This window comes from Bos indicus, chromosome 22 (genome assembly GCF_029378745.1).
Source record: "Bos indicus isolate NIAB-ARS_2022 breed Sahiwal x Tharparkar chromosome 22, NIAB-ARS_B.indTharparkar_mat_pri_1.0, whole genome shotgun sequence".
Classification (NCBI taxonomy): domain Eukaryota; kingdom Metazoa; phylum Chordata; class Mammalia; order Artiodactyla; family Bovidae; genus Bos; species Bos indicus.
In genome coordinates, this window is record NC_091781.1 from 48,963,968 (window position 1) to 48,989,879 (window position 25,912).

The following is a 25,912-nucleotide window of genomic DNA, read 5'->3' on the forward strand; positions in this document are numbered from 1 at the left end:
CAGAGAGCAAAGCAGAGAGAAACTCACACAGACCATCAGTGCTGACAGGGGGTGTGCAGGTACATAGCCCACATGCATGCTTCCAGGAAGGAAGGGCAGTGGTTGGCTCCTGGTCTCAGGTCCCTTGGCAGAGGTGGCTGACCACTCCTACCACAGGGGATAATGGCCAGCACACACTGAGGAGAGACAATAAGCATCCAAACCAAAACTAGCCCTCTGCGGAAAAAAAAAAAAAAAATTAAATTCAAACAAGCTATGTAGGGACACTCCTGCATATAAACAGTCCTCCAAGAGTACAGTAGAGGTTTTTGAGGTTTTGATATAGTAATAGATATATGTACAAGGTTGTTTTAAATTGCTGGTCTCTTTCTTGCCTAGGAGTTCCTTTAGCATTTGTTGAAAAGCTTGTTTGGTAGTACTGAATTCTCTTAGCTTTTCCTTGTCTATAAAGCTTTTGATTTCTCTGTCAAATCTGAATGGAGCCTTGCTTGGTAGAGTAATCTTGGTTGTAGGCTCTTCCCTTTCATTACTCTAAATATATTATGCCACTCTTTTCTGGCTTGCAGAGTTTCTGCTGAGAAGTCAGCAGATAACTGTACAGAAGTTCCTTTCCATGTTATTTGTTGTTTTGTCCCTTGCTCCTTCAAAAACTTTTTCCATTGTCTTTTAATTCCCACGTTAGGGAAGTTTTCAGCTATTATCTCTTCAAATATTTTCTCAGGTCCTTTCTCTCTCTCTCTTTTCTCCTTCTAAGACCCCTGTAATGCAAATGTTGGTGTGTTTAATGTTTTCTCTGAAGTCTCTTAGGCTGTCTTCATTCATTTAAAAAAATCATTTATTTAATTTTGGCTGTGCTGGGTTTTTGTTGCTTTGGTTGTGGCGGGGGGAGCTTTTCTCTGGTTGTGGAGAGTGGGGACTGCTCTCTAGTTGCAGTGCAAGGGCTTCTCAGTGTGGTGGCTTCTCTTGTTGTAGAGCATAGGCTCGAGGGCATGAGGCTCAGTAGTTGTGGCCTCCTGGATTTAGAGCACAGGCTCAACAGTTGTAGCACATGGGCTTAGCTGCTGTGCAGCATGTGGGATGTTCCACCAGGGATCAGACCCATGTCTCCTGCAATGGCAAGCAGATTCTTTACCAATGAGCCACCAGGGAAGCCCCTGGAGGTATCTTAAAGTATCCTCATTTTTAAAATTCTTTTTGCATATTTGGACAACCTCTAGTGTATTTTTTCATTTAGCCATTTACTCATTAGCTCCGTTTGGTTCCTCTTTATATTTTTTCTTTGTTGAAATTCTAACTGTGGCTATCTAAATGGTCTGAGGAGGCTGGGTCCCTGGTGTTAACAGGCTAGAGAAAGGATTCCAAAATGGTGCTTACCATTGCAGGTTATTATCATAGTTGAAAGAGCTTCCCAAAATGGCTGCTGTCATAACCTCTATCCACAGGAAGATCCCCAGCTGCACTCTGCCCCTCCAGGAGGGTTTCCAAGATGAGCAAGTGGGTCTGACCCAAGCTCTTTTCAAGCTACTGCTTCTGTACCTGGACTTGGACTCTTTTGAGATTTTGCATTCACCCTGTCAGAGTCAAGTTTGTTTCCTATAGCCCTCTGGCTCTTCTCAAAATAAGCCCCTCTGGTTTTCAAAGCCAGATGTTCTGGAGGCTCATCTTCCCAGTGCAGGATCCCTGGGCTGCAGAGTCTCAGACCCCTCAATCCTCGGGGAGGACTTCTGCAGTTGTGCTTATTCCTTCCATTTGTGGGTCACCTTCCCAAATGTGTGTCCTGACTATATTGCATTTCTGGCCCCCTGCCCATTTTGTTGTGGTTTCCCTTTTATGTCTTTAGTTGTGGAAAATATTTTCTATTACTCTTCAGTCATTATCATAGATGGTTTCTCTGTAACTACTTGTAATTCTGGTGTGCCTGTAGTAGGAGGTGAATTCAAGGTCTTCTGATTCTGCTCTCTTGGCTACAACCCATCTCTCAGGTTGTAATTTTGATAGCTATGTTGTTCCTCTCCAAGATCCCTAAGTGGCTCTTTCAAATAATGTGTTATTCCTTTTCTAAGGCTAAGTGGTCTTCTCCTGTCAAAAATATGAACACTGAACTTTCCTGGTGGTCTAATGGTTAAGACTCTGTGCTTCCACTGCAGCAGGGGGCTCGGGTTCAGTCCCTGGTTGGGGAACTTAAGATCCCATATTCCATGTGGTGTGGCAAAAAAGTGTAATTATATATTTTTTTATACTAATGTATAACTCCGAGAGTTGGTGATGGACAGGGAGGCCTGGCGTGCTGTGATTCATCGGGTTGCAAAGAGTTGGACATGACTGAGCGACTGAACTGAACTGAACTGATACATTAATTTAATTCCTTTAAACTGTCTTAAATCTTCCCTTTAGTTACTGTATTTCTGCTTGTTGGGCTTAGGGAGGTTTTTTCATGCTGTTGGTCTCCCCTAAAGCTTGATGATTCCTGGTTGGGTGTTCATCTTTGAGATTTCCTTTAACTTACTGATGAGTGCTTAGTCCCTGATTCCACAGATTACTTGGGAGATGTGGGATGAACTGTTTGGGTGAGATGTAAGTGGGAAGACTCCTGGGAAGGAGTCTTCTTGTACAAGAATGTTACATGGTACCAGGCCCTGCCTCTTCTTCCCAGGCCAGTCAGTTCCTCCCTGAAAACAGGTCCTATCTTGCCAACTGCATGTCGCAGCAGGAAAGTTGGCTGTTCCTATTACAGATATATTCCAACTGGTTCCTATGATAACGCACAGCCTCTGCTGCCCCCTGCACAAGCTGCCTCCTACCTTGCAGGAACTGGATGGCCATTCTCCACTTATATATGAAATCTTTTTTAGACCTTTGGTTCATTTTCTTTAACTCTTTTCATATTTGCCTCTGTTCTTTAAAGTATCCATATAATTTCTGTCCACTGAAGATCTCTATTTTTACTATTGGTTTACTTGCTAAGTCATGTCAAACTCTTGCCACCCCATGGACTGTAGCCCACCAGGCTCCTCTGGACATGGGATTTTCCAGGCAAGAATACTGGAGTGGGTTGCCATATCTTTCTCTAGGGAATCTTCCCAAACCAGGGATTGAACCCAGGTCTCCTGAACTGTAGGCAGATTCTTTACCGATTGAGCTACCAGGGAATTCCCAAGGTACTATTAGAGGTTTTTTTAAAAAGGTATGCCTTAAAAAAAAGGTATACCTTTTCCGTTATTCCCAGAAATTTGCTGTGGGAGAAGAAGGTCTGAACCTGTGCTCAAATATTTTAATCCATTTTCTCATGGACATTTTCTGAGTTTGCTTTGTGGGCATGTTTCCTTAACGTTTGGGGTTAAAATACGTAAGCAGATTTTAGCCAGTGACTAAGAATTTCCTTATGATTATACAGTGAAAGTGAGAAATAGATTTAAGGGACTAGATCTGATAGACAGAGTGCCTGATGAACTATGGATGGAGATTCATGACATTGTACAGGAAACAGGGATCAAGACCATCCCCAAGAAAAGGAAATGCAAAAGAGCAAAATGGCTGTCTGAGGAGGCTTTACAAATAGCTCTGAAAAGAAGTGAAAAGCAAAGGAGAAAAGGAAAGATATTACCCATTTGAATGCAGAGTTCCAAAGAATAGCAAGGAGAGATAAGAAAGCCTTCTTCAGCAATCAATGCAAAGAAATAGAGGAAAACAACAGAATGGGAAAGACTAGATCTCTTCAAGAAAATTAGAGATACCAAGGGAACATTTCATGCAAAGACAGGCTCAATAAAGGACAGAAATAGTATGGATCTAACAGAAGCAGAAGATATTAAGAAGAGGTGGCAAGAATACACAGAAGAACTATACAAAAAAGATCTTCACGACCAAGATAATCATGAGGGTGTGATCATTCACCTAGAGCCAGACATCCTGGAATGGGAAGTCAAGTGGGCCTTAGGAAGCATCACTACGAACAAAGCTAGTGGAGGTGATAGAATTCCAGTTGAGCTATTTCAAATCCTGAAAGATGATGCTGTGATAGTGCTGCACTCAATAGGCCAGCAAATTTGGAAAACTCAGCAGTGGCCACAGGACTGGAAAAGGTCAGTTTTCATTCCAATCCCTAAGAAAGGCAATGCCAAAGTATGCTCAAACTACCACACAATTGCATTCATCTCACATGCTAGTAAAGTAATGCTCAAAATTCTCCAAGCCAGGCTTCAGCAATATGTGAACTGTGAACTTCCAGATGTTCAAGCTGGTTTTAGAAAAGGCAGAGGAACCAGAGATCAAATTGCCAACATCCGCTGGATCATGGAAAAAGCAAGAGAGTTCCAGAAAAACATCTATTTCTGCTTTATTGACTATGCCAAAGCCTTTGACTGTGTGGATCACAATAAACTGTGGAAAATTCTTCAAGAGATGGGACTACCAGACCACCTGACCTGCTTCTTGAGAAACCTGTATGCAGGTCAGGAAGCAACAGTTAGAACTGGACATGGAACAACAGACTGGTCCCAAATAGGAAAAGGAGTATATCAAGGGTGTATATTGTCACCCTGTTTATTTAACTTATATGCAGAGTACATCATGAGAAACGCTGGGATGGAAGAAGCACAAACTGGAATCAAGATTGCCGGGAGAAATATCAATAACCTCACATATGCAGATGACACCACCCTTATGGCAGAAAGTGAAGAAGAACTAAAGAGCCTCTTGATGAAAGTGAAAGAGGAGAGTGAATAAGTTGGCTTAAAGCTTAACATTCAGAAAACTAAGATCATGGCATCCGGTCATGTCACTTCATGGGAAATAGATGGGGAAACAGTGGAAACAGTGGCTGACTTTATTTTTGGGGGCTCCAAAATTACTGCAGATGGTGATTGCAGCCATGAAATTAAAAGACACTTACTCCTTGGAAGGAAAGTTATGACCAACCTAGATAGCATATTCAAAAGCAGAGACATTACTAGTCAACAAAGGTCTGTCTAGTCAAGGCTATGGTTTTTCCAGTGGTCATGTATGGATGTGAGAGTTGGACTGTGAAGAAAGCTGAGTGCCGAAGAATTGATACTTTTGAACTGTGGTGTTGGAGAAGACTTTTGAGAGTCCCTTGGACTGCAAGGAGATCCAACCAGTCCATCCTAAAGGAGATCAGTCCTGGGTGTTCATTGGAAGGACTGATGTTGAAGCTGAAACTCCAATACTTTGGCCACCTGATGCAAAGAGCTGACTCATTGGAAAAGACTCTGATGCTGGGAAAGATTGAGGGCAGGAGGAGAAGAGGATGACAGAGGATGAGATGGTTGGATGGCATCACCGACTCAATGGACATGGGTTTGGGTGGATTCTGGGAGTTGGTGATGGACAGGGAGGTCTGGCATGCTGCGGTTCATGGGGTTGCAAAGAGTTGGACACGACTGAGTGACTGAACTGAACTGTGCTTAAATGTATGTACTTTTTCTTGATTTTTCTGTTCATTAATTCTCTCTTCATCTTTGTGTAATCTTGTTAAATTCACCCATTGAACTTTCTAGTTGGTCGTTGTGCTTTTCTGTTCTAAAATTCTCCACTTGACACTTTTAAATTAAGTTTCAGTTTTCTGCTGAATTCTCATTTTGTCTTCTGTTTTCATTAACACAGTGAGAATATTTATTTTAAAACTTTGTATCTGTACCTTCATTATTTGTCTGCACTTGTGAGTCTAATTCTCCTGTCAGTTATTTCTCTGGTTTTCAAGTTTTGTGTTTTTTTTGTTCTTCAGTTTGGCTATTTTTTATTGAGTGATGGACACTGTATAAGAAAAATTTTCACAAAGAAAATCTCTTTCTTCAGAGATGATTTACATTTGCTCTGGTAGGTGACTGGAGCATTAGAAATCCTGGGTTGCCCTAAACCAGTGTCTGAGATGATGTGAAACTGACTTTTCATCATTGGAAACACTAGTCTATTTCAAATTCACTTTTCTCCTGGTATGTAAGTCCTCTTGGCTTCCAACACGAAACACTGGAGATTTACCAGGATGCCCTCATTCGTGGCAGTCCTGGTCTACAAATTCTGTGTCTCCTCACAAAGAAACTGTCAAAAATTCTGCTCAAAAATTCAACTTCTTGGGACTTCCCTCATGGTCCACCGATTAAGAATCACACACTGTGCTTCCACTTCAGGAGGCACAGGTTTGATTCCTGGTCAGGGAACTAAGATACCACATGCCATGGAATTAGGCAAAAGGAAAAAAAAAATAACCTTGTTGACTTTTCAACAAGTCACCATACTTCCCACCACGTCTACCACTAACCAGAAAAGTGAATAAGATACCAATGTTGAGTTCACCTTTTTATTTTTTGAATTGTGTCCAGAACACTGAACACTTATGACATCAACAATCTAGATTTCTCTTATTTATATGGAACACCCATCTATTTTCTGCTTCCCTAAAAGTGCTTCAACTTTTTCAGCTTTAATTCTAGTTACCATTTACTTTTTTATTGTCATAAGGTACATGTAATACAAAATTTACCATCTTAAGCATTTTAAGTGCACAGTTCAGTGGTATTATATATGTTCACCCTTGGACAGCAAGGAGATCAAACCTGTCAATCCTAAAGGAAATCAACCCTGAATATTCACTGGAAGGTCTGATGCTGAAGCTGAAGCTCCAATACTTTGGCCACCTGATATGACTCACTGGAAAAGACCCTGATGCTGGGAAAGACAGAGGGTAAGAGGAGAAGAGGGTGACAGAGGATGAGATGGTTGGATGGCATCACCAACTCAATGGACATGAGTTTGAGCAGACTCTGGGAGATAGTGAAGTACAGGGAAGCCTGGTGTGCTACAGTCCATGGGGTGGCAAAGAGTCAGACACAACTTAGCGACTCAATAACAATGTTGTACACTGTCACCACCATTCCTCTTCATAACTCTTTTCTTCTTGTAAAATTGAAACTCAATACCCATTAAACAATAACCACCCATTCCTCCACCTCCAGCCCCAAGTAACCACAATTCTATTATGTAGAATTTGTCTTTATTTATGACTTTTAACTACTCCAAGTATCTCTATGATTTTAACTGCTCCAAATACCTTCTATAAAGTGAAGTCATTCAGTATTCGCTGTTTTGTGACTGACTTACTTCACTTAGCATAATGTCCTCAAGTTTCATCTATATTGTGGCATAAGTCAGAATTACCTTCTGTTTTAAGGCTAAATAATATTCCATTGTATGTATATACCACATTTTGCTTATTCATTTATCCACTGATGGGCACACGGGTGCTTTGATATTTCAGCTGTTGTGAAAAATGCTGCTATGAACATATGTAAACAAATATTCTTCAAGACTCTGGAATGGAACTGCCACATCATAATTCCATCTTTAATTTTTTTTTTATACAGCAGCTATATCCCCTTACATTTCCACCAACAGAGTACAACAGTTCCAGTTTGTCCACATTCTCATCTCCATTTATTATTTTACATTAAAAAAAAATAGTATTCATCCAAATAGATGTGAGGTGGTATCTCATTGTAATTTTGACTTGCATTTCCTTAATAATCAGAAATGTTGAGGATTTTTACCTGTACTTATTGGTCACTTGCATATCTCCTTTGGACAAATGTCTATTCATGTCCTTTGTTAATTTTAAATTGGGTTTTGTTGTTGTTGAGATTTAAGAGCTTCTATGTGCTCTGGATATTAATTTCTTACCAGATATGTGATTTCAAGTATTTTTTCCCATTCCATGGATTGCCTTTTTGCTCTGTCAACAGTGTCTTTTGATGCATAAAAATTTAAAATTTTCATGCAGTCCAATTTGTCTGTTTTCTTTGTTGCCTGTGCCTTCACTGTCATATCCAAGAAATCGCTGCCAAATCCAATGTTGTACAATTTTTGACCTCTTTTCCTCTAAGAGTTTTAGAACCCTGATCCACTTTATTTTTTATATGGTGTTGGATATGGGCACAATTTCACACATATGCATGTAGATATCTGGTTTTCTCCATACCAGTTGTAGAAAGCACTGTCCTTTCCCCCACTGAGTGGTCTTGGTATTCTTGTAAAAAATAATTTGAATACATATGTAAGGGTTTATTTCTGAGCTCTCTTTTCTATTCCATTGGTCTTAATGGCAGTACCATATTATTTTGATTACTGTAATGTAGGCCCTTCAGCTTTATTTTTCTTTTTCAAGATTTTTTTTGGATATTCAGGGTTTCTGAGATTCCATATGAATTTTAGGTTAGACTTTTCTATTTCTGCAAAAAAATGTCATCAGGATTTTGATAGGGATTGCACTGAATCTATAGATTATTTTGGATAGTATTGACATCTTGCTAAGTCTTTTGATACATTAACAAAGTATATTTCTATTTGTTTATATTTTCTTTATTTATTTTCGGCAATGCTCTGTAGTTTTCATTGTATGAGTCTCTCACTTTCTTAGTTAAATTTGTTCCTAAGTATTTTATTCTTTTTGATGCTATTGTAAATGGATTTTCAGGGATAATTTTCTTTTAGGATTGTTCATTGTTAGCAACTGATTTTTGTCTTCAATTTTGTAGCCTGCTACCTTGCCAAATTAATTTAATACTGTTATAACAGTATTTGGGGGACTTCCCACATGGCACTAGTGGTAAAGAACTCTTGCCAATGAAGGAGAATAAGAGACTAGGGTTTGATCCCTGGGTTGGGAAGATCCCCTGGAGGAGGGCATGGCAACCCACTCCAGTAGTCTTGCCTGGAAAATTACAAGGACAGAGGAGCTTGGTGGACTACAGACCATAGGGTTGCAAAAAGTCAGACACGACTGAGGCGACTTAGCATGCATACATGCATAACAGTATATTGTTGCTTGTTCAGTCGCTCAGTTGTGTCTGACTTTTTGTGACCCCATGGACTTCAGCATGCCAGGCTTCCCTGTCCTTCACCATCTCCCAGAGCTTACTCAAACTCATATCCATTGAGTTGGTGATGCCATCCAACCATCTCATCCTCTGGCATCTCCTTTTCCTCCTGCCTTCAATTTTCCCAGCATCAGGGTCTTTTCTAATGAGTCAGCTCTTCACATCAGGTGGCCAAAGTATTGGAACTCCAGCTTCAGCATCAGTCCTTCCAATGAATATTCAGGATTGATCTTCTTTAGGATTGACTGGTTGGCTCTTCTTGCAGTCCGAGGGACTCTCAAGAGTCTTCTCCAACACCACAGTTCAAAAGCATCAATTCTTCAGCGTTCAGCTTTCTTTATGGTCCAACTCTCACATCCATACATGACTACTGGAAAAACCATAGCTTTGACTATATGGACCTTTGTTGGCAAAATAATGTCTCTGCTTTTTAAAACACTGTCTAGGTTTGTCATAACAGTGTGTTAATGGAACCAAAAGAAACTCTGGTGCTGATATTTTTCCTGCCTCCAGAGGGAGCTCATCAGCCAAAATAAAACGCCATGGAAAATACTTTGAGAATGCATGCTTTGAAAGGTTTTTTTTTTATGTTCTTTCACTTATTAGTATTATTTTTTGCTTTAAAATATTGTATTGGTTTTGCCATACATCAACATGTATCTACCATGGGTATACACGATTTGGTTGTGAAAAGGAAAGGGGTTTCCTCATAAAAATTCTTAGAGCTTAACACTTAAAATTTTGGAAATAAAATTTCCTTACCTACTTTTCACTTACTTATCCTCTCCTTCCCCTGTCAAAATTGTATTGGTTTGGGATCTATTTATTAAAATATTAAAATGCAATCCCTGATTTGTTTGTAGAATAGTTGACTGCCATTAGGAAATATAGTCTTTTTAAGCCAATAAAATCTTTGCATAAGTGGTGGATACAGCTGAAAAGTGTATTGAGTTAGGAGGCAGAAACAACAACGCCAACTTCCCTCCAAGTGAGGGTTTTTTCCAGTTCAGCACCCATTAAAATCCACATCAGAGGGAACTGAGCTTCCAGACCAGAAGATCACTGCAAGACAAAAGGGTAAACCAGAACTTTGCCCAAGTAAGAAAAACCAGTAGTTCATAGAAAAAGAAACAGCAGGGGGGAAACAATTCTGAACATATGCAAAGATGCTCAATTCACACATTAAAAAAAATAAAAGGTTAACTGGTAATGACAGGTCCTCCAAGTTGGTAAGAGTAAAGAGAAACAGGCAGTATTATATGTTGTTGGTCAGAATGTAAATTGGCAAAACCTCTTTGAGTAACAATTAGATAAAATCCATCAAAATGAAAAATGCACAAACCCCTTGATCCAGCAACTCTACTCTGGGAATTTTTTCTTCAGAAATACTCCCAGAAGTCAGCATCCATTTGACATCAAAATCAGGTTAGGTAAGCAAAGGAAGAGAAAACTATATAGGCCAATCTGGCTTGTGAACCCACATGCAAATATTAACAAGCTTAATTCAATGATCATTTCAAATAATACTTAAATGAGTGGAATTTACCTTACGAATGCAAGTGTATTTATCATTTTCTTAACTATAGACAATACAAGCTGATTCATATTTATTTAAGCAGAAAATAAAAGTACTGAAACAATATTTATTTGCTCACCAGATTTTCAAGAAGCATGAAGAGCCGTCTCACAAACAAACAGCAGGTAATTCCCTGGCAGTCCAGTGGTTAGGACTCCATGCTCTCATTGCTGAGAGCCGGGGTTTGATTCCGGTTGGAGAACTAAAATCCCACTGTGTGACCAAAAAAAGAGAGAGAGAGAGGAAAAAAAAATAGAGCAAAGAAAAGCTACATATCCAGTACCACAGAAAACACCACAGCCTAGAACTAGCCTGATGAAGATTCCATCACAGGCACAAAGGATGCTCTCTTCGTTCTCCACATCCCAAGCTGCAAGTTGAAAAATCCTAGTGGGTACATTTGACTGGCCAAACCTGTCGTATGTCTGCCCAGCAGCCAGGGAAGCTGAAAAAGCAAGAAACTGGCATTTACATCTCTATAATTAGAGGCAAGCTGTCTTCCACCAAGACAGATAAGATGGGTAGTCCCCAAACACAGGGCTCAGATGCCAGGTAGTCTTAAATATGGCCAACACCCACCACTGTGAGGAAATTGCCAGAGTAAAAAAAAAAAAAAAAATCTATTGATGTAATTCACAATGTTAACAGATGTAAGAGGAAAACCATTTAATTCTCTCTATAGTTGTAAAAAGAAAAACATTTAATAAAATCCTTCATTAATAGCAAACAACCTAGCTTAAAAATGGGCCAAAAACCTTACCAGATACCTCATCAAAGAAGATATGCTGTTGCTAAGCTGCTAAGTCACTTCAGTCGTGTCCGACTCTGTGCGATCCCATGGACTGCAGCCCACCAGGCTCCTCCATCCATGGGATTTTTCCAGGCAAGAGTACTGCAGTGGGGTGCCATTGCCTTCTCTGAAAGAAGATATACAAACAGCAAATAAGCACATGAAAATATGCATCACACCATACATCATCAGAAACATGCAAATTAAAAAACAATGAGAAACCACTACATACATACCAGAATCGCCAAAATCCAGAATATTGGTAACACCAAATGTTAGTGGGAATATGGAGCAACAGGAACTCTCATTCATTGCTAGTGACTGGGAATACAAATTGTTACAGCCAACTTGAAAGACAGTTCAGTAATCTCTTACAAAAATAAGCACACTCTTCCCATATGATCCAGCAAACTTGTTCCTTGATATATACCCAAAGGAGCTGGAAATTTATGTTCCCACAAAAATCTGCACACAGATGATTACAGCATATTTATTTATAATTGCCAAAACTTAGAAGCAATCAAGATGTCTTTCAGTAGGTGAATAAATAGATGAACTGTGACACACCTAGATAATGGAATATTAACCAATGTTAAAAAAAAAAAAGAGATATCAAGCCATGAAAAGACATGGTGGCTCAATAAATGCACATTACCATGTGAAAGACATCGATCTGAAAAGGCCACACACTGTATGATTCCAACTATATGACATTCTAGAAAGGCCAAAACTATGGAAACGGCAAAAAGAACAGTGGTTGCCTGGGGCTGAAGGAGAGAGGGATAAATATGTGAAGCACAGAGGATTTTTAGGGCAGTTAAAACACTCTGTATGGTATTACAGTGGTGGATACATGTCATTCATTACACATTTACCTATATCCCTGGAATGGACAAGAAGAAGAAAAGTGAAAAGTGAAAATTGCTCAGTTGTGTCCAGCTCTTTGTGATCCCATGGACTATGCAGTCCATGGAATTCTCCAGGCCAGAATACTGCAGTAGGTAGCCATTCCTTTCTCCAGGGGAATCATCCCAACCCAGGAATCAAACCCAGGTCTCCCACATTGCAGGCAGATTCTTTACCAGCTGAGCCACCAGGGAAGCCCACAAGAAGAAGACTGAACTCTAATGTAAACTATAAATTTTGGGTGCCAATGTAGATTCAACAGTTGTAATAACTGCACCACTTTGGAGAACAATGTTGACAATGGAGGAGGTTATACATATGTACGTCCAGGAAGTAAATGGGAATTCCCTGTACCTTCTGCTCAATTTTGCTGTGAACCTAAAAGTGCTCTAGAAACTAAAATATTTTCAGAGAAAGACAAATACTGTATGATCTCACTTGTAAGTGGAATCCTTATTTAAAAACAAACAAACAAACAAAAAAAAACCTCATTGAAAAAGAGATCAGACTTGTGGTTACCAGAGGCAGAGATGGGGGAAGAGGAATTGGAGGAAGGTGATCAAAAGATACAAACTTCACTTATAAGATGATTAGGTACTAGAGATGTGGTATACAACATGATGACTATAGCTATCACTGTATGATATATAGTAAAGTTGTTAAGAGAATAAATCCTAAGAGTTCTCATCACAAGTAGAAAAATTCTTTTTATTTTATCTATATGAGAAGATGGATGCTAGCTGTGGTAATCATTTCACAATATATGTAAATCAAACCATCATGCAGTATGCCTTAAACTTTTACACTGATGTATAAATAAATTATCCCTCAATAAAACTGGAAATAATAAAGTATAATCTTAAAAAATAAAGCCTAAAACCATGAGCATATTAGAATAGGAAGAAACATAATTAATTTGAAAAGTTTAGCTAAGAGAAACCTCCACCAATACTCTTATTAGTGGTAAAGCACAAAAAGTGTTAAAGTCAGAGAGAAAAGTGGTATTGCTCCCCTCAAATCCTTTTCAACACTGTATTGGAGTTCTTGAGTAACAACAACAATAAACTCAAATTATTAAAACCAAGAGCAAGTAGGGACCTTATAAATAAAAAAGAATCAGAAGAGAATACTATGAATAATTGTATGCCAACAAATAAGATAACCTAAGGCAATGGCACCCCACTCCAGTACTCTTGCCGGGAAAATCCCATGGACGGAGGAGCCTGGTGGGCTGCAGTCCATGGCGTCGCGAAGAATTGGACACGACTGAGCGACTTCATTTTCACTTTTCACTTTCACACATTGGAGAAGGAAATGGCAACCCACTTCAGTGTTCTTGCTTGGAGAATCCCAGGGACGGGGGAGCCTGGTGGGCTGCTGTCTATGGGGTTGCACAATCGGACACGACTGAAAGGACTTAGCAGCAGCAGCAGCAGCAGAACACATGCCTAGAAATGCAAACTACCCAAACTGACTGAACCGACCTACAACAAGCAAAGAAATGAGTAAGTAATCCAAAACTTCCAATAAAGAAAGTCCAGGGCTGATTGACTTCATTGGTGAATTTTATAAAACATGAAAGAACTGACACAAATTCTTCTAACATTCTTTCCACAAAAAGAAGAAGAGGAAACTCTTACGAACTCATTCTTTGAGGTCAGCATTACCATGACACCAAAGCCAGACAAAGACACTATAATAAAACAAAAGACCAACACCAATTATGAGTACAGATGTAAAAATCTTCAGCAAAATACTAGGAAATAAAATCTAAAAGCATACTGATAGGGTTACACATCATGACCTAATAGGATTAACCCCAAGAATTCAAGGCAGGTTCAATATACCAAGACCAATTTAGTAATATGCCATATTAATAGAATAAAGGGGGAAAAGTCATAGGATTATATCAACTGATACAGAAAAAGAATTTTACAAAATCTAACATCTTTTTGTGATTAAAAAGAAAACCATTCAATAAACTAGGAATAGAAGGGAACTTCTCAAACTAATCAAGAGCAGCTATGAAAAAACTACAGTTAATATTATCATACTTAATGGTGAAAGACTGAAAGTTTTTTCTCTAAGATGAGGAATAAAACAAAGATATCTTTTCTCACCACTGCTATTCAACACTGTACTGAAAGTTTTCAGCTCAGTTCAGTCGCTCAGTCGTGTCCGACTCTTTGCAATCCCATGAACCGCAGCACACAGGGCCTCCCTGACCATCACCAACTCCTGGAGTCCACCCAAACCCATGTCCATTGAGTCAGTGAGGCCATCCAACCATCTCATCCTCTATCGTCCCCTTTTCCTCCTGCCCTCAATCTTTCCCAGCATCAGGGTCTTTTCCAATGAGTCAGCTCTTTGCATCAGGTGGCCAAAGTATTGGAGTTTCAGCTTCAACATCAGTCCTTCCAATGAATACCCAGGACTGATCTCCTTTAGGATGGACTGGTTGGATCTCCTTGCAGTCCAAGGGACTCTCAAGAGTCTTCTCCAACACCAGAGTTCAAAAGCATCAATTCTTCAGCACTCAGCTTTCTTTATAGTCCAACTCTCACATCCATACATGACCACTGGAAAAACCATAGCCTTGACTAGACAGACCTTTGTTGACTAGTAATCTCTCTGCTTTTCAATATGCTCTCTAGGTTGGTCCTAACGTTCCTTCCAAGGAGTAAGCGCCTTTTAACTTCATGGCTGCAGTTAGCCTCTGCAGTGATTTTGGAGCCCCCAAAATAAAGTCAGCTACTGTTGCCACTATTTCCCCATCTATTTGCCATGAAGTGATGGGATCAGATGCCATGATCTTAGTTTTCTGAATGTTGAGCTTTAAAGTTTTAGTCATGGCAATTAAGCAAGAAAGACAACTAAAATTCATCCAAAGTCGAAAGGAACAAGTAAAACTATCTCTGTTTGCAGATTACATGATCTTACATAGAGAAACTCCTAAAAAGGCCACCAAATGCTCATAATAGTACTATTCACAATCACCAAAGAGTGAAAACAATTCAAATCCCTGTTAACTTATGAATATATAAACAAAATGTATCTATACAATGGGATATTATTTACCATAAAAAAGAATGAAGTACTGATACATTCTACATGGAACCCTGAAAACATGCTAAGTGAAAGAACCCCAGACACAAAAGGCCATATAGTATATGATTATATGAAATGTCCAAGGTAGGCAAATCCATAGAGACTATCAGCAGATTACTGGTTGCTAGAGTGTGGCGTGAGGGAAAGATAATGGCAAGTAACTACTTAATGGGTACAGGGTTTCTTTTGGGGATGATGAAATTAGAATTAAAATTAGATGAAATTAGAAACTGGACTTAGATAGTAGTGATGGTTGCATAGGGGCTTCCCTGGTAGCTCAGTTGGTGAAGAATCTGCCTGCAAGGTAGGAGACCCTGGTTCAATTCCTGGGTTGGGAAGATCCACTGGAGAAGGGATAGGCTACCCAATCCAGTATTCTTGGGTTGTATATAACACTGTGAATGCACTAAAAGCAACTGAATCATAAACTTTAAAATGGTTAAAATGGTCAATTTATATTATATGATTTTTACCTCAATTACTTTAAAAAAGATACACAGAAACACATAAAACAGTTTTCTATTTCTTAAGGTACATGGATGTTCTGTGTCCATAAATGCATAGCTAATTGTCCAAGATACTCTACAAACTAGGAGCAGTAATAATATAAGGCAGAAATTTATTTTTAAATGTATGAATTAAAAATAAATTATTTAAACTATCATGGAAAAGAATCTGAGTCCATATATATGTATGGATAAAACTCAATTTGCTGTATACCAAAAACTAACAGAACATTGTACATCAACTATACTTCAATAAAAAATTAATTATTCTTAATACCAAATTTTAAGTCTGTGCATGGCATAAGGTCTGAAACACTATCTCTGGGAGTAAATTTAAAGGAAAATTCACTTTCTGCCTTATATGTCTGCATTTTTCTGTATTTTAGAAACAGACATACTGTGTTTATAATCCAGGGGACAAGAGAAGGCAGAATCTGGAGAAGGGAGCAGTGAGGAAATAGAGACCAAGGAATGTGGTCTGTGAACACTTAGTAGGATAGGATTCAGGGGGTGCATCTTCCTGGCTTTGGCCTCATACCCTGCCACTTTGTGAATAACTACAAAAGCGTGAACGTAAAAGGGGCTGACAGGTTTTTCCAGAGACTTCTAAGGAGACAAAACCAGGACATTCTGGCAATAAACAGCCAGGCCAGAGTTGGGTAGGGGAGAGAGCCATAAGGAACAGTGAGATCTAGTGTTCTGACCATGGCAATCTGACCTGTATAGACTGAGCCTGCGTGTTAACCACAACCACAGCCCTTTTATAAGTGCTCCCTTCAGAATCCAGCATACTGGACTGGAAGTAGATGCCTGACACCAGGACCAATGGTTCAGTGCAGTGATGCAGGCCTTTGAGATGGTCGATACCAGCGTTCCACTCACTCAGACTGAAAGACATTAATGGAGGCAACAGGGTCCACTCTTGAGGACTTTTCCGTACAGTTCAGTTCAGTTCAGTTGCTCAGTCGTGTCTGACTCTTTGAGACCCCATGAATTGCAGCACGCCAGGCCTCCCTGTCCATCACCATCTCCCGGAGTTCACTCAAACTCACATCCATCAAGTCAGTGATGCCATCCAGCCATCTCATCCTCTGTCGTCCTCTTCTCCTGCCCCTAATCCCTCCCAGCACCAGAGTGTTTTCCAAAGAGTCAGCTCTTCGCATGAGGTAGCCAAAGTACTGGAGTTTCAGCTTTAGCATCATTCCTTCCAAAGAACACCCAGGACTGATCTCCTTTAGAATGGACTGGTTGGATCTCCTTGCAGTCCAAGGGACTCTCAAGTCTTCTCCAACACCACAGTTCAAAAGCATCAATTTTTCGGTGCTCAGCTGTCTTCCAGAGAAGGCAATGGCACCCCACTCCAGTACTCTTGCCAGGAAAATCCCATGGATGGAGGAGCCTGGTAGACTGCAGTCCATGGGGTCACTAAGGGTTGGACATGACTGAGCGACTTCACTTACACTTTTTACTTTCATGCATTGGAGAAGGAAATGGCAACCCACTCCAGTGTTCTTGCCTGGAGAATCCCAGGGATGGGGGAGCCTGGTGGGCTGCCGTCTATGGGGTCGCACAGAGTCGGACACGACTGAAGTGACTTAGCAGCAGCAGCAGCTGTCTTCACAGTCCAACTCTCACATCCATACATGACCACTGGAAAAACCATAGCCTTGACTAGACGAACCTTTGTTGGCAAAGTAATGTCTCTGCTTTTCAATATGCTATCTAGGTTGGTTATAACTTTCCTTCCAAGGAGTAAGCGTCTTTTAATTTCATGGCTGCAATCACCATCTGCAGTGATTTTGGAGCCCAGAAAAATAAAGTCTGACACTGTTTCCACTGTTTCCCCATCTATTTCCCATGAAGTGATGGGACTAGATGCCATGATCTTAGTTTTCTGAATGTTGAGCTTTAAGCCAACTTATTCACTCTCCTCTTTCATTTTCATCAAGAGGCTTTTGAGTTCCTCTTCACTTTCTGCCATAAGGGTGGTGTCATCTGCATATCTGAGGTTATTGATATTTCTCCCAGCAATCTTGATTCCAGCTTGTGCTTCCTCCAGCCCAGCGTTTCTCATGATGTACTCTGCATATAAGTTAAATAAGCAGGGTGACAATACACAGCCTTGACGTACTCCTTTGCCTATTTGGAACCAGTCTGTTGTTCCATGTCCAGTTCTAACTGTTGCTTCCTGATCTGCTTATAGGTTTCTCAAGAGGCAGGTCTAGTATTCCCATCTCTTGAAGAATTTTCCACAGTTTATTGTGATACACACAGTCAAAGGCTTTGGCATAGTCAATAAAGCAGAAATAGATGTTTTTCTGGAACTCTCTTGCTTTTTTGATGATCCAGCAGATGTTGGCAATTTGATCTCTGGTTCCTCTGCCTTTTCTAAAACCAGCTTGAACATATGGAAGTTCACCGTTCACGTATTGCTGAAGCCTGGCTTGGAGAATTTTGAGCATTACTTTACTAGCTAATATGACCTAAAGAAGTTGCTTGCTTGAAAATATGGCCAGAATCTGTAAGACACGCTGATGGACAGTGCCATGGCAATTAGTACAAGTGATGGTACGAGGCCTCAAATACACATAAACAGAAGCCACAGTATGTGGCTCATGAAGAAAAATGAGGAATATCATGCATGTTAAAACTAGAGCCAGAATGGCCTTTCAAATCCCAAAGGACGCACAGCAGCTCTGCATCATCTGTTTCTGCAGTTTCAGTCCTAACTCTGAATTCTAGAAACTCATGTGAACTCCCATGAGCCCTGGCCACACAGTTGCATTCTTACAGCACAGCAGGGCAGACCCAGGTTTTGTGGGAACTAAAGTTTATATAAATTGGAAGGCCTACTTTAAGAAAAAGAATACAAAATTATAGACTTAAAATCAGGCCAGTGAATATTTAGGACAAGTCAAGACAACAAATGCACATATAAAAGAGGTGGCAGAGATCACAAATGTAACAAGGTACATATTAGTTAAGTGTCCTACCTCTGTGGTATTTTTCCTACATTTTTTGCTGCATGATCTTTTATTATTTCTTTATATGATGATTTTTCATATGATTTTCTATAGAAACATTATTGACTTTCAAGATGCATAAAACAGGATTTCTCATGCCAGCATATACACCATTCATAGAGTTCTGCTTGGTTCCCTGTAATCACTGTTCAGTTCAGTCCCTCAGTCGTGTCTGATTCTTTGAGACCCATGGACTGCAGCACGCCAGGCCTCCCTGTCCATCACCAACTCCCAGAATTTACTCAAACCCATGTCCATTGAGATGGTGATGCCATCCAACCATCTCATCCTCTGTCTTCCCCTTCTCCTCCCTCCTTCAATCTTTCCCAGCATCAGGGTCTTTTCAAATGAGTCAGTTCTTCGTATCAGGTGGCCAAAGTATTGGAGTTTCAGCTTCAGCAACAGTCCTTTCAATGAATATTCAGGATGGACTTCCTTCAGAATGGACTGGTTGGATCTCTGTGCTGTCCAAGGGACTCTCAAGAGTCTTCTCCAACACCACAGTTCAAAAGCATCGATTCTGGAATTCTGATACACTCTATTTTACAAAATTTATACCAAAACAGAAAAAAAAAAAAAAAGCTTGGAATATTTATAACCGTCTCACTGCATTGTCAAATATTATATTTTTGACAAGACAGAACTTCAATTTTAATCAGGCCATCAATGAAAACAGAATCTACTACTTAGGATTTTACGTGTCTAAAAACAGTAAGAATTTTCTACGGACCAGTTTTTGTCTTCAAACTTTTCAAACCTTGCTTTTCCTCCACTGTACTTTACACTTCTGGTGCCAGGCACTGCAGGGAGTGTCCACATCACTGTAGCTGCACTTCTGTCCCCATATCAAAGCATGACACAGGTGAATGGATGTTGTAACTGGTAGGAAAACTCCTGGGAAGTCATTGCTAGCAGAATGTCTAACAAGAATTTACCTGTTCCCAGGGGTGACTGTGAACCACATAAATCTATCACATTAACCCATACTAAGTATATCCCAACTCAGCTTCCCCTTAGTCACATTCCAAAAGAAACTGCGGCCATCCCATGGCACCTGACAGGAAAAGGGTGACAAAGGGGTCAAAGAAGGGGAGACAGAAGCCCTCTCCAACCGCAGATAAAGTATCTTGCTTCCACAAATTTAACAAAACACATACTAGCCCATGAACACACTGCTCAGGTCCCTCCCAAAGACCCTGACACTTAGGCTTCCAGAAACCCACACTGGTGACGAGTGTGTGTGTAATCCCTTACTTGAAGGAAAGCTGAATGAATCTTTCTCTCCACTGACACCAGCAGGACCGGAAATAAGTGGCTGGAAGGTGTAGAAAGAGCAAGGCTTAAGACACCAGCTGAGTCTGAGAAATAAACTGGAAGCAAGAAATAATGACAGCCCCCCTAAAGTTACAGGTATCAGTAAATAAGGTGGCTGGTCAATCCATAAGAAGATACAAACAAAAGAAGAGGAGAAAGAGATGTGGGTGAAATGTGGGTGAACAGGACCTAATGAGGGGAGACTTGTGTGCAGGTGGGCGGAGTCTAGTGATGGGGTGTCTAACAGTTGAAGGCGGGGCTACAGACTAGGGTGGCCTAACTGATAGATGAGTGGACTCTAAAGACCAGGGCCATGGACACACAAAATGTGAGTGAGGCTCATACAGAAGGGATCTGTCCAGAGGATAATGAGCAGTGTCTAAAGGTGAGTAGGGTTTGGAAATAAGATGGATGGGGCCCAGAAATAAGAGGCCAGGGCTACCTGGGCCATGCCCCCTTTCCTCCCAGCACCAGAGGTGGGGTTAGGAATGGGAGGGTACCCCACTGAGCATCTCCATGTTCTTCCTTCCCCCAATCAGTTAGAGAAGGCAGCCATAAAGATTCAGTCATGGTGGCGTGGCAACATGGTACGCCGGACGTTACTGCATGCAGCACTCAGGGCCTGGGTCATCCAGTGCTGGTGGAGGTCGATGCAGGCCAAGATGCTGGAGCAAAGACGGCGCCTGGCACTAAGACTCTACACCTGCCAGGAATGGGCAGTGGTGAAGGTGCAGGCACAGGTTCGCATGTGGCAGGCCCGCAGACGGTTTCTCCAGGCACGCCAAGCAGCCTGCATCATCCAGTCTCACTGGCGCTGGCATGCCAGCCAAACCCGAGGCCTGATCCGGGGCCGCTATGAGGTCAGGGCCAGCCGGCTAGAGCTCGACATCGAAATCCTCATGACCTAGGGTGCTGGCAGAGCCAAGGAGACTGGATCTCTCTTCCAATAAAGACATTTACTGACCATGGTCTTGCCCTTTGGAAATCAGATCCACAGAAGAGGGATCAGCCCCTTATCTTCCTGCCTCCACCCTCCAAAACAATGATTTCCTGGCACAGTCTAAAGCCTGTCCCAGGACAACTCACACTAGGCCCTTGCTCCTAAAGTAAACCTGACCAATCTTGTACCCAAAAGAAAGCTCAGAGCTCAGGGCTGGCTCTGACACTTGAGCCAGCCTGATCCCAGCTCCCACCACAATTTGGGTAGGCACTGGGCTTTACTCTTCTGCAGCCCCTGCCAAGCCATTTCCGTTCAGATTAGGACTGGCTGCAGTCAGAGCCAGCTGGGAAGGGCAGGATTCCACAGGCTTCTGATCAGCAGGGCCCTCAGGGCCGGCACAGAGCTTGGCAGTGAGCCAGGAGGACAGGGTACCCCCAGCTGAGCAGCAGCAGGACAGGCGCTGTGCCTCAATGGGGGACAGCCAGGTAAAGCCAGCCCCTGGGGAAGGCCAGGGCAGAAGCAGAGAGGCTGCAGCTGTGCCTGCTGCCTCCCTCCCCAGAGGCTGAGAGACATGCCTCCCCACCCCCCAACCCCACCTTGTGCTGGCCACTTCCTGGGAGAACCAAGCATGGAGTTGGTGTCGGGGGCGCAGAGAGAGCCTGAGGATTGGAGTGGATAAACAAGCAGAGGAAGAATAGGGATGAGCAGGCAGGAGGGCTATCCCTCTGCCATCAGCGGTCGTTAGCTTGGGGATACAGCTTCTAAACCTTATCACATCCTCAGAAGCAGCTGAGCTGGCCTTCCCTCAAGATTCCCTCTCTCCCCCAACCCTTTCACAAACTACCACATCCTCTGCTGAGCCTGCCTTGAGTGGGTGCTGATGTGTCTATGCTTTGCTGAGGCTCTTATTATCTCTTGGCATTTATGTCTCAATCATCTCTGAATATGCTCTCTCAGTCTCTGCTTTGTCAAACATGCCCAAGTCTGTCACTCTCACCCTATGTCAGGTGTGATACTTGTCTGAACCTGCATCCCAGGAGTCTGAGGTCCATGACCCTCCCTAGGATTTTGCGAAGGGTGGCCTTGCACAAGGGATGGGAGGACCAGCTGGGAAGGTGTACAGAAGCCAGAGGTTTTCATGGGCCTCGCAGCTGGGTAAGGTTCTCCCTCACCCAGGGCTCAGTGCCTGTGTGTGTGTTCGGGATTCAGGGCAGGGTGTCCCTAGAACAGCTGTGACAGATGTGAGGATTCAGGGTTCAGTTCAACATCCATCACCTCCAGTAGCAGCAAGTGTCAATGATGCAGCTAGGTTCCTCACTCTTCCAAGGGCCCTTTTTAGGAGCTTCACCACAGCTTTCTCCTCCTTACTGGCAGTGGTGAGTGGTAGGAAACTGGTTAGGTCTACAAACAGAACACGGCAGGAATTCTGCATGGCTTAGCCTGTGAGGCATTCACCCCTGCAGTGAGAGGTGTTTCAAATCTACGCTAGCAAGAGTTTAACTCTCTGATTTACAGTCTACAATAGGCACTGGAATCCCCTAAGATACTGGAATGCCCTGATGCCTAGGCTCACCCAGAGATTCTGCTTTATCTGGGCTGGGGAGTGGCCTGGGCACTGAAATTCAGTATGCATCCACAATGTGAAAACTGATGAATTAAGTCCTTCCCAGCCCAGGTTACAGTCCCCTACTCAGCTCGCGTGGTCCCATCTGCAGATGGTCATGTAGAATTCCCAGCTTTACACTCAGTGGGCTCAAGGAAATCAAGGTTTTCTGCTCTCTGATGAGCTAAGCATGCACAGTAAAACAGGGATCTAGAGGCAGAGCTACCCTGGGTCAAAAACCTGTGGAAGCAGGAAGATCCAGCACCTCCAGACAGCTGGGGTCTGAGATGGGGAAAGGCTATTGGGGAAAGTAAGCTAGGCCTCTAGTTCCAGGTAGACAGTATCCCAGGAAGATGGCACCACACAGGTGTCAGTAATGGAGACTGTGGGGCAGTCCAAGAAGGCCAAATTTCATCCAAAGTCTTCACCACCACTGCAAGAGTCCCTTCAAAGACCAGGGGTCTTGAGAAGCCAGGGATGGTCTAACCCTGTAGGTGTTGGGCATGAGAGAGCTCCAAGCAGAGGAATGAAGCACAGAACAGGAGTCAGGAGAGAAGCTCTTTTAGCAGCAAGGTCTGTGGCTAGCTGCCTGGATTAGTGGAACCATCCTTCCCTCCTTAGCAAGGATGAGACCACAGGTGGGACTTCTTACCGGCAGACCTCTCAGAACGCTCTCTTCTCTTCTCCACCATCACTGAGGACTGAGCTGCATAGGAACTCTTCCTGAGAATACACTGAAACAACAGAAGCAGGAATGGGAGGAGCATGATTGCGGCTAAGGGGCAGGTGTGGGCCAAAGAGCATTCTGGGGGACGTGGTGTCCCCACACATGCTCCTTCCTCAGGTGACATGGTGGCCCCAAGAGATATGTAACCCAGGCCTGATCAACAAAGAAATCTACTGATCCTCAGACTGGTCCAGCCTCCTGGGCCTCTAAGAAGGTAGTTCAGTAAGTGAAAGCCCATCCCCTACCAGTCCCCTCCTGCCCTGGAAAAGGACCCCCACGTTACAGCTAGTCTCCTTGCCCCACAATGCCCACTCCATGCTCTCCAGCCCCTCACCTGATGCATCACCAACCTCAGTTCCGATCCCATCACTCCAGGGTCTCCATCCTAAATTTTCGTCTTTCTCTGTCCCACATGCCAAACCCAAAATGAGATGCCACAGCCACTGCCATGCATGCCCAGGAGCTTGAGTGGACCGGCCCACATCCCCCTGATCACTCACACACATTCACACACATTACAGGAGGACTGGTTCTGACCACTATCCCACCACTCCCATTTCGCCAGGTGGATGCTGCTTAGTCTTTGTTCAGCTTTGTTTCTAAAACTCGTTTGTTCAGGTCTGCCAAAAGTTAGTAGTCTGGAAATAAGCACTTAAGATGTAGAAGGGCTGGACTGAGTTGAGAAGAAAATTTGTTTTCTGGGCACTCACAAGCTGAGCTTTCATATAAACTGTTCAGAACAAAGAACTTCGGATAGAGTATATCCCTAAAGAGGGTGATAGATGTTGACAGTGAAAGGAGGTGGAGCACAGGGCCCACAGAGAAAGTTCCAGCCATACAGGAAGAGACAAAAGTCCATTCAGAGGCTTGAGATAGAGGAGTGTGAAGGGGCTCAGGTACCACTGCAGCCTGCAGCCAGATCCTGCCCTCGGCCCCTCCTCTCAGGTTACCCCAGGAGACACAGGGGAGCCTGGGGGAGGCTGTATGATTCAGAGGCAAAAGTAGTACATGCCAAAGAAGGGAGAGTTCCCTGGTGGCCTAGTGGTTAGGATTCTAGGCTTTTACTTCTGTGGTCCGGGTTCAATCCCTGGCCAGGAAACTGAGATCCTGCGAGTAGTGTGGTGCAGCCAAAAACAAAAAGCCAAGGAAAGTACTGAAGGAGTGGGTCTGAGGGCTGCCCTCACTGAGCCCTGTATACTCCTTATGGGACTGGGAAAGAGCCAAGAGTCCCGGACCCCAAGATGGGAGAGGCAAGATATCACAAAGGGGCCTAGGACAGAGACAAGAAGCCACAGACTGTGGGGACCTTACCATCCAAGGCCAAGGCAGGGACCACGGGTATCAGAAGGTGAATTTAGGTCTGTGGGTGGAGGACACAGTAGGATTATCTATTGGGGGTGGGTTGAAAACATGATTTCCACAAGAGCAGGCAGAACCACCTGCAAGATCCAACCCCGGAGGGGAAAGTGGGAGGTATCAATGAAAGATGTTTGGCTATGAATTGGTAATTGCTGTTGGAATGATGACTACTCTGTCTCATTCTGAGATATGTTTGAACATTTCCACAGTAAAAACATTAAAAAATAACTTTAGTATAAATAATAGAAGGATGAAAATTACTTAAATAACTTCCATAATAGTTAGGAATTGTATTGGGCTGTTAGGAACAGAAACCTGAAAACCAGCAGCTTAAACAAAATATAAGTTTGTTTTCTTCTCCCATAAATAAAGCCCAGGAATGGGAAGGCCAAGGTACAGCAGCTGCATAATATCAAGAGGTTCCATCTTCTTTGTTTCCATATTGCTCTCCTGGGATGGGACTAGTCCTCTTACTCTAGGATGACTCCTAGAATTCCAGCCATCATGTCTGCGTTTCAGGAGAGTAGGTGAAGAGCAAAGAGAGAAACATGTATGCCATTCATTTCGTTTAAGGGCCTTTCCCAGAAGGCTCACTCACCCAGCCTCCTCCACTTATATTTCACTAGCTAGAACAGTTACCAGACCTTCCCTGCTACAAGGACACACTGTCGCCAAGTGTATCCAGAGAGGCTAGATTCTGCTCTGATGCAAACTTTCAAATCTCAATGGCTTAAATGAAATGTATTTCTCACTCACACAAATCTGCTGATCTCCAGGCAATTCTCCATGGTTGTCTCTCCGTGTGCTTGCTCAGCCTTCCAGGCTGCTCCAGGCTTATACCACCTCCATGTGGATATGAACTCCTGTGATTACACTCATCCAAGTAGGGGCAGGAAGGGCTGGAGAGATGAGTACTAGACTTGCAGTCTTCCACTTAGAAGTGTCTTATTTCACTTCTGCTCTGTTTTATTGGCTCAACACCCATGCAGCTGTGTCTAACTTCAAGGAGAAAGACAATGCAATCTTCCAACATGCCTGAAAGGAGAGGGAATAAGAAGTTGGTGAAGAAATCAATGTGCCCCTCGTCATGGTGCCATTTATGAGATAGAAGAGAGAGTAGATGGGGTGGTGGTGACAACCAGCTTGAGGCACAGCTCCTAAAACATTATAGA

At 42.5% G+C, this 25,912-nt stretch overlaps 2 protein-coding genes across 7 annotated transcripts in view; one reads left to right on the plus strand and one right to left on the minus strand.

The window, feature by feature from the left end:
- The window catches only part of IQCF3 (IQ motif containing F3), an 84,952-nt gene that overhangs the window by 24,959 nt on the left and 34,081 nt on the right, over positions 1-25,912 (minus strand). For 5 of the 6 annotated variants that reach the window (XR_011563032.1, XM_070776606.1, XM_070776601.1 and 2 more), the window contains exons 2-4: positions 25,497-25,775; positions 11,232-11,381; positions 10,544-10,909 (exon numbers count right to left, since the gene is read on the minus strand). Coding sequence is in view for 5 of the 6 variants with exons in the window: in XM_070776606.1 (XP_070632707.1) it covers positions 10,544-10,561 (18 nt within the window). In the remaining variant the exon portion in view is untranslated. Of the gene's footprint in view, positions 1-10,543; positions 10,910-11,224; positions 11,382-25,496; positions 25,776-25,912 lie in introns of all 6 variants that reach the window. The other variant, XM_070776602.1, reaches the window with a different exon arrangement.
- IQCF6 (IQ motif containing F6) lies at positions 20,409-21,613 on the plus strand. Its single transcript, XM_070776608.1, has 2 exons — positions 20,409-20,496; positions 20,651-21,613. The coding sequence occupies exons 1-2, from the start codon at positions 20,425-20,427 to the stop codon at positions 21,017-21,019; spliced, it is 441 nt and encodes a 146-aa protein (XP_070632709.1). The 5' UTR covers positions 20,409-20,424; the 3' UTR covers positions 21,020-21,613.

Coding starts and splice junctions, on each gene's coding strand:
- IQCF6 (XM_070776608.1), top strand. CDS start 20,425: ATGGACACACAAAATGTGAGTGAGGCTCATACAGAAGGGATCTGTCCA. Junction 20,497..20,650: donor ATAATGAGCAGTGTCTAAAG/GTGAGTAGGGTT, acceptor TCCCCCAATCAG/TTAGAGAAGGCAGCCATAAA.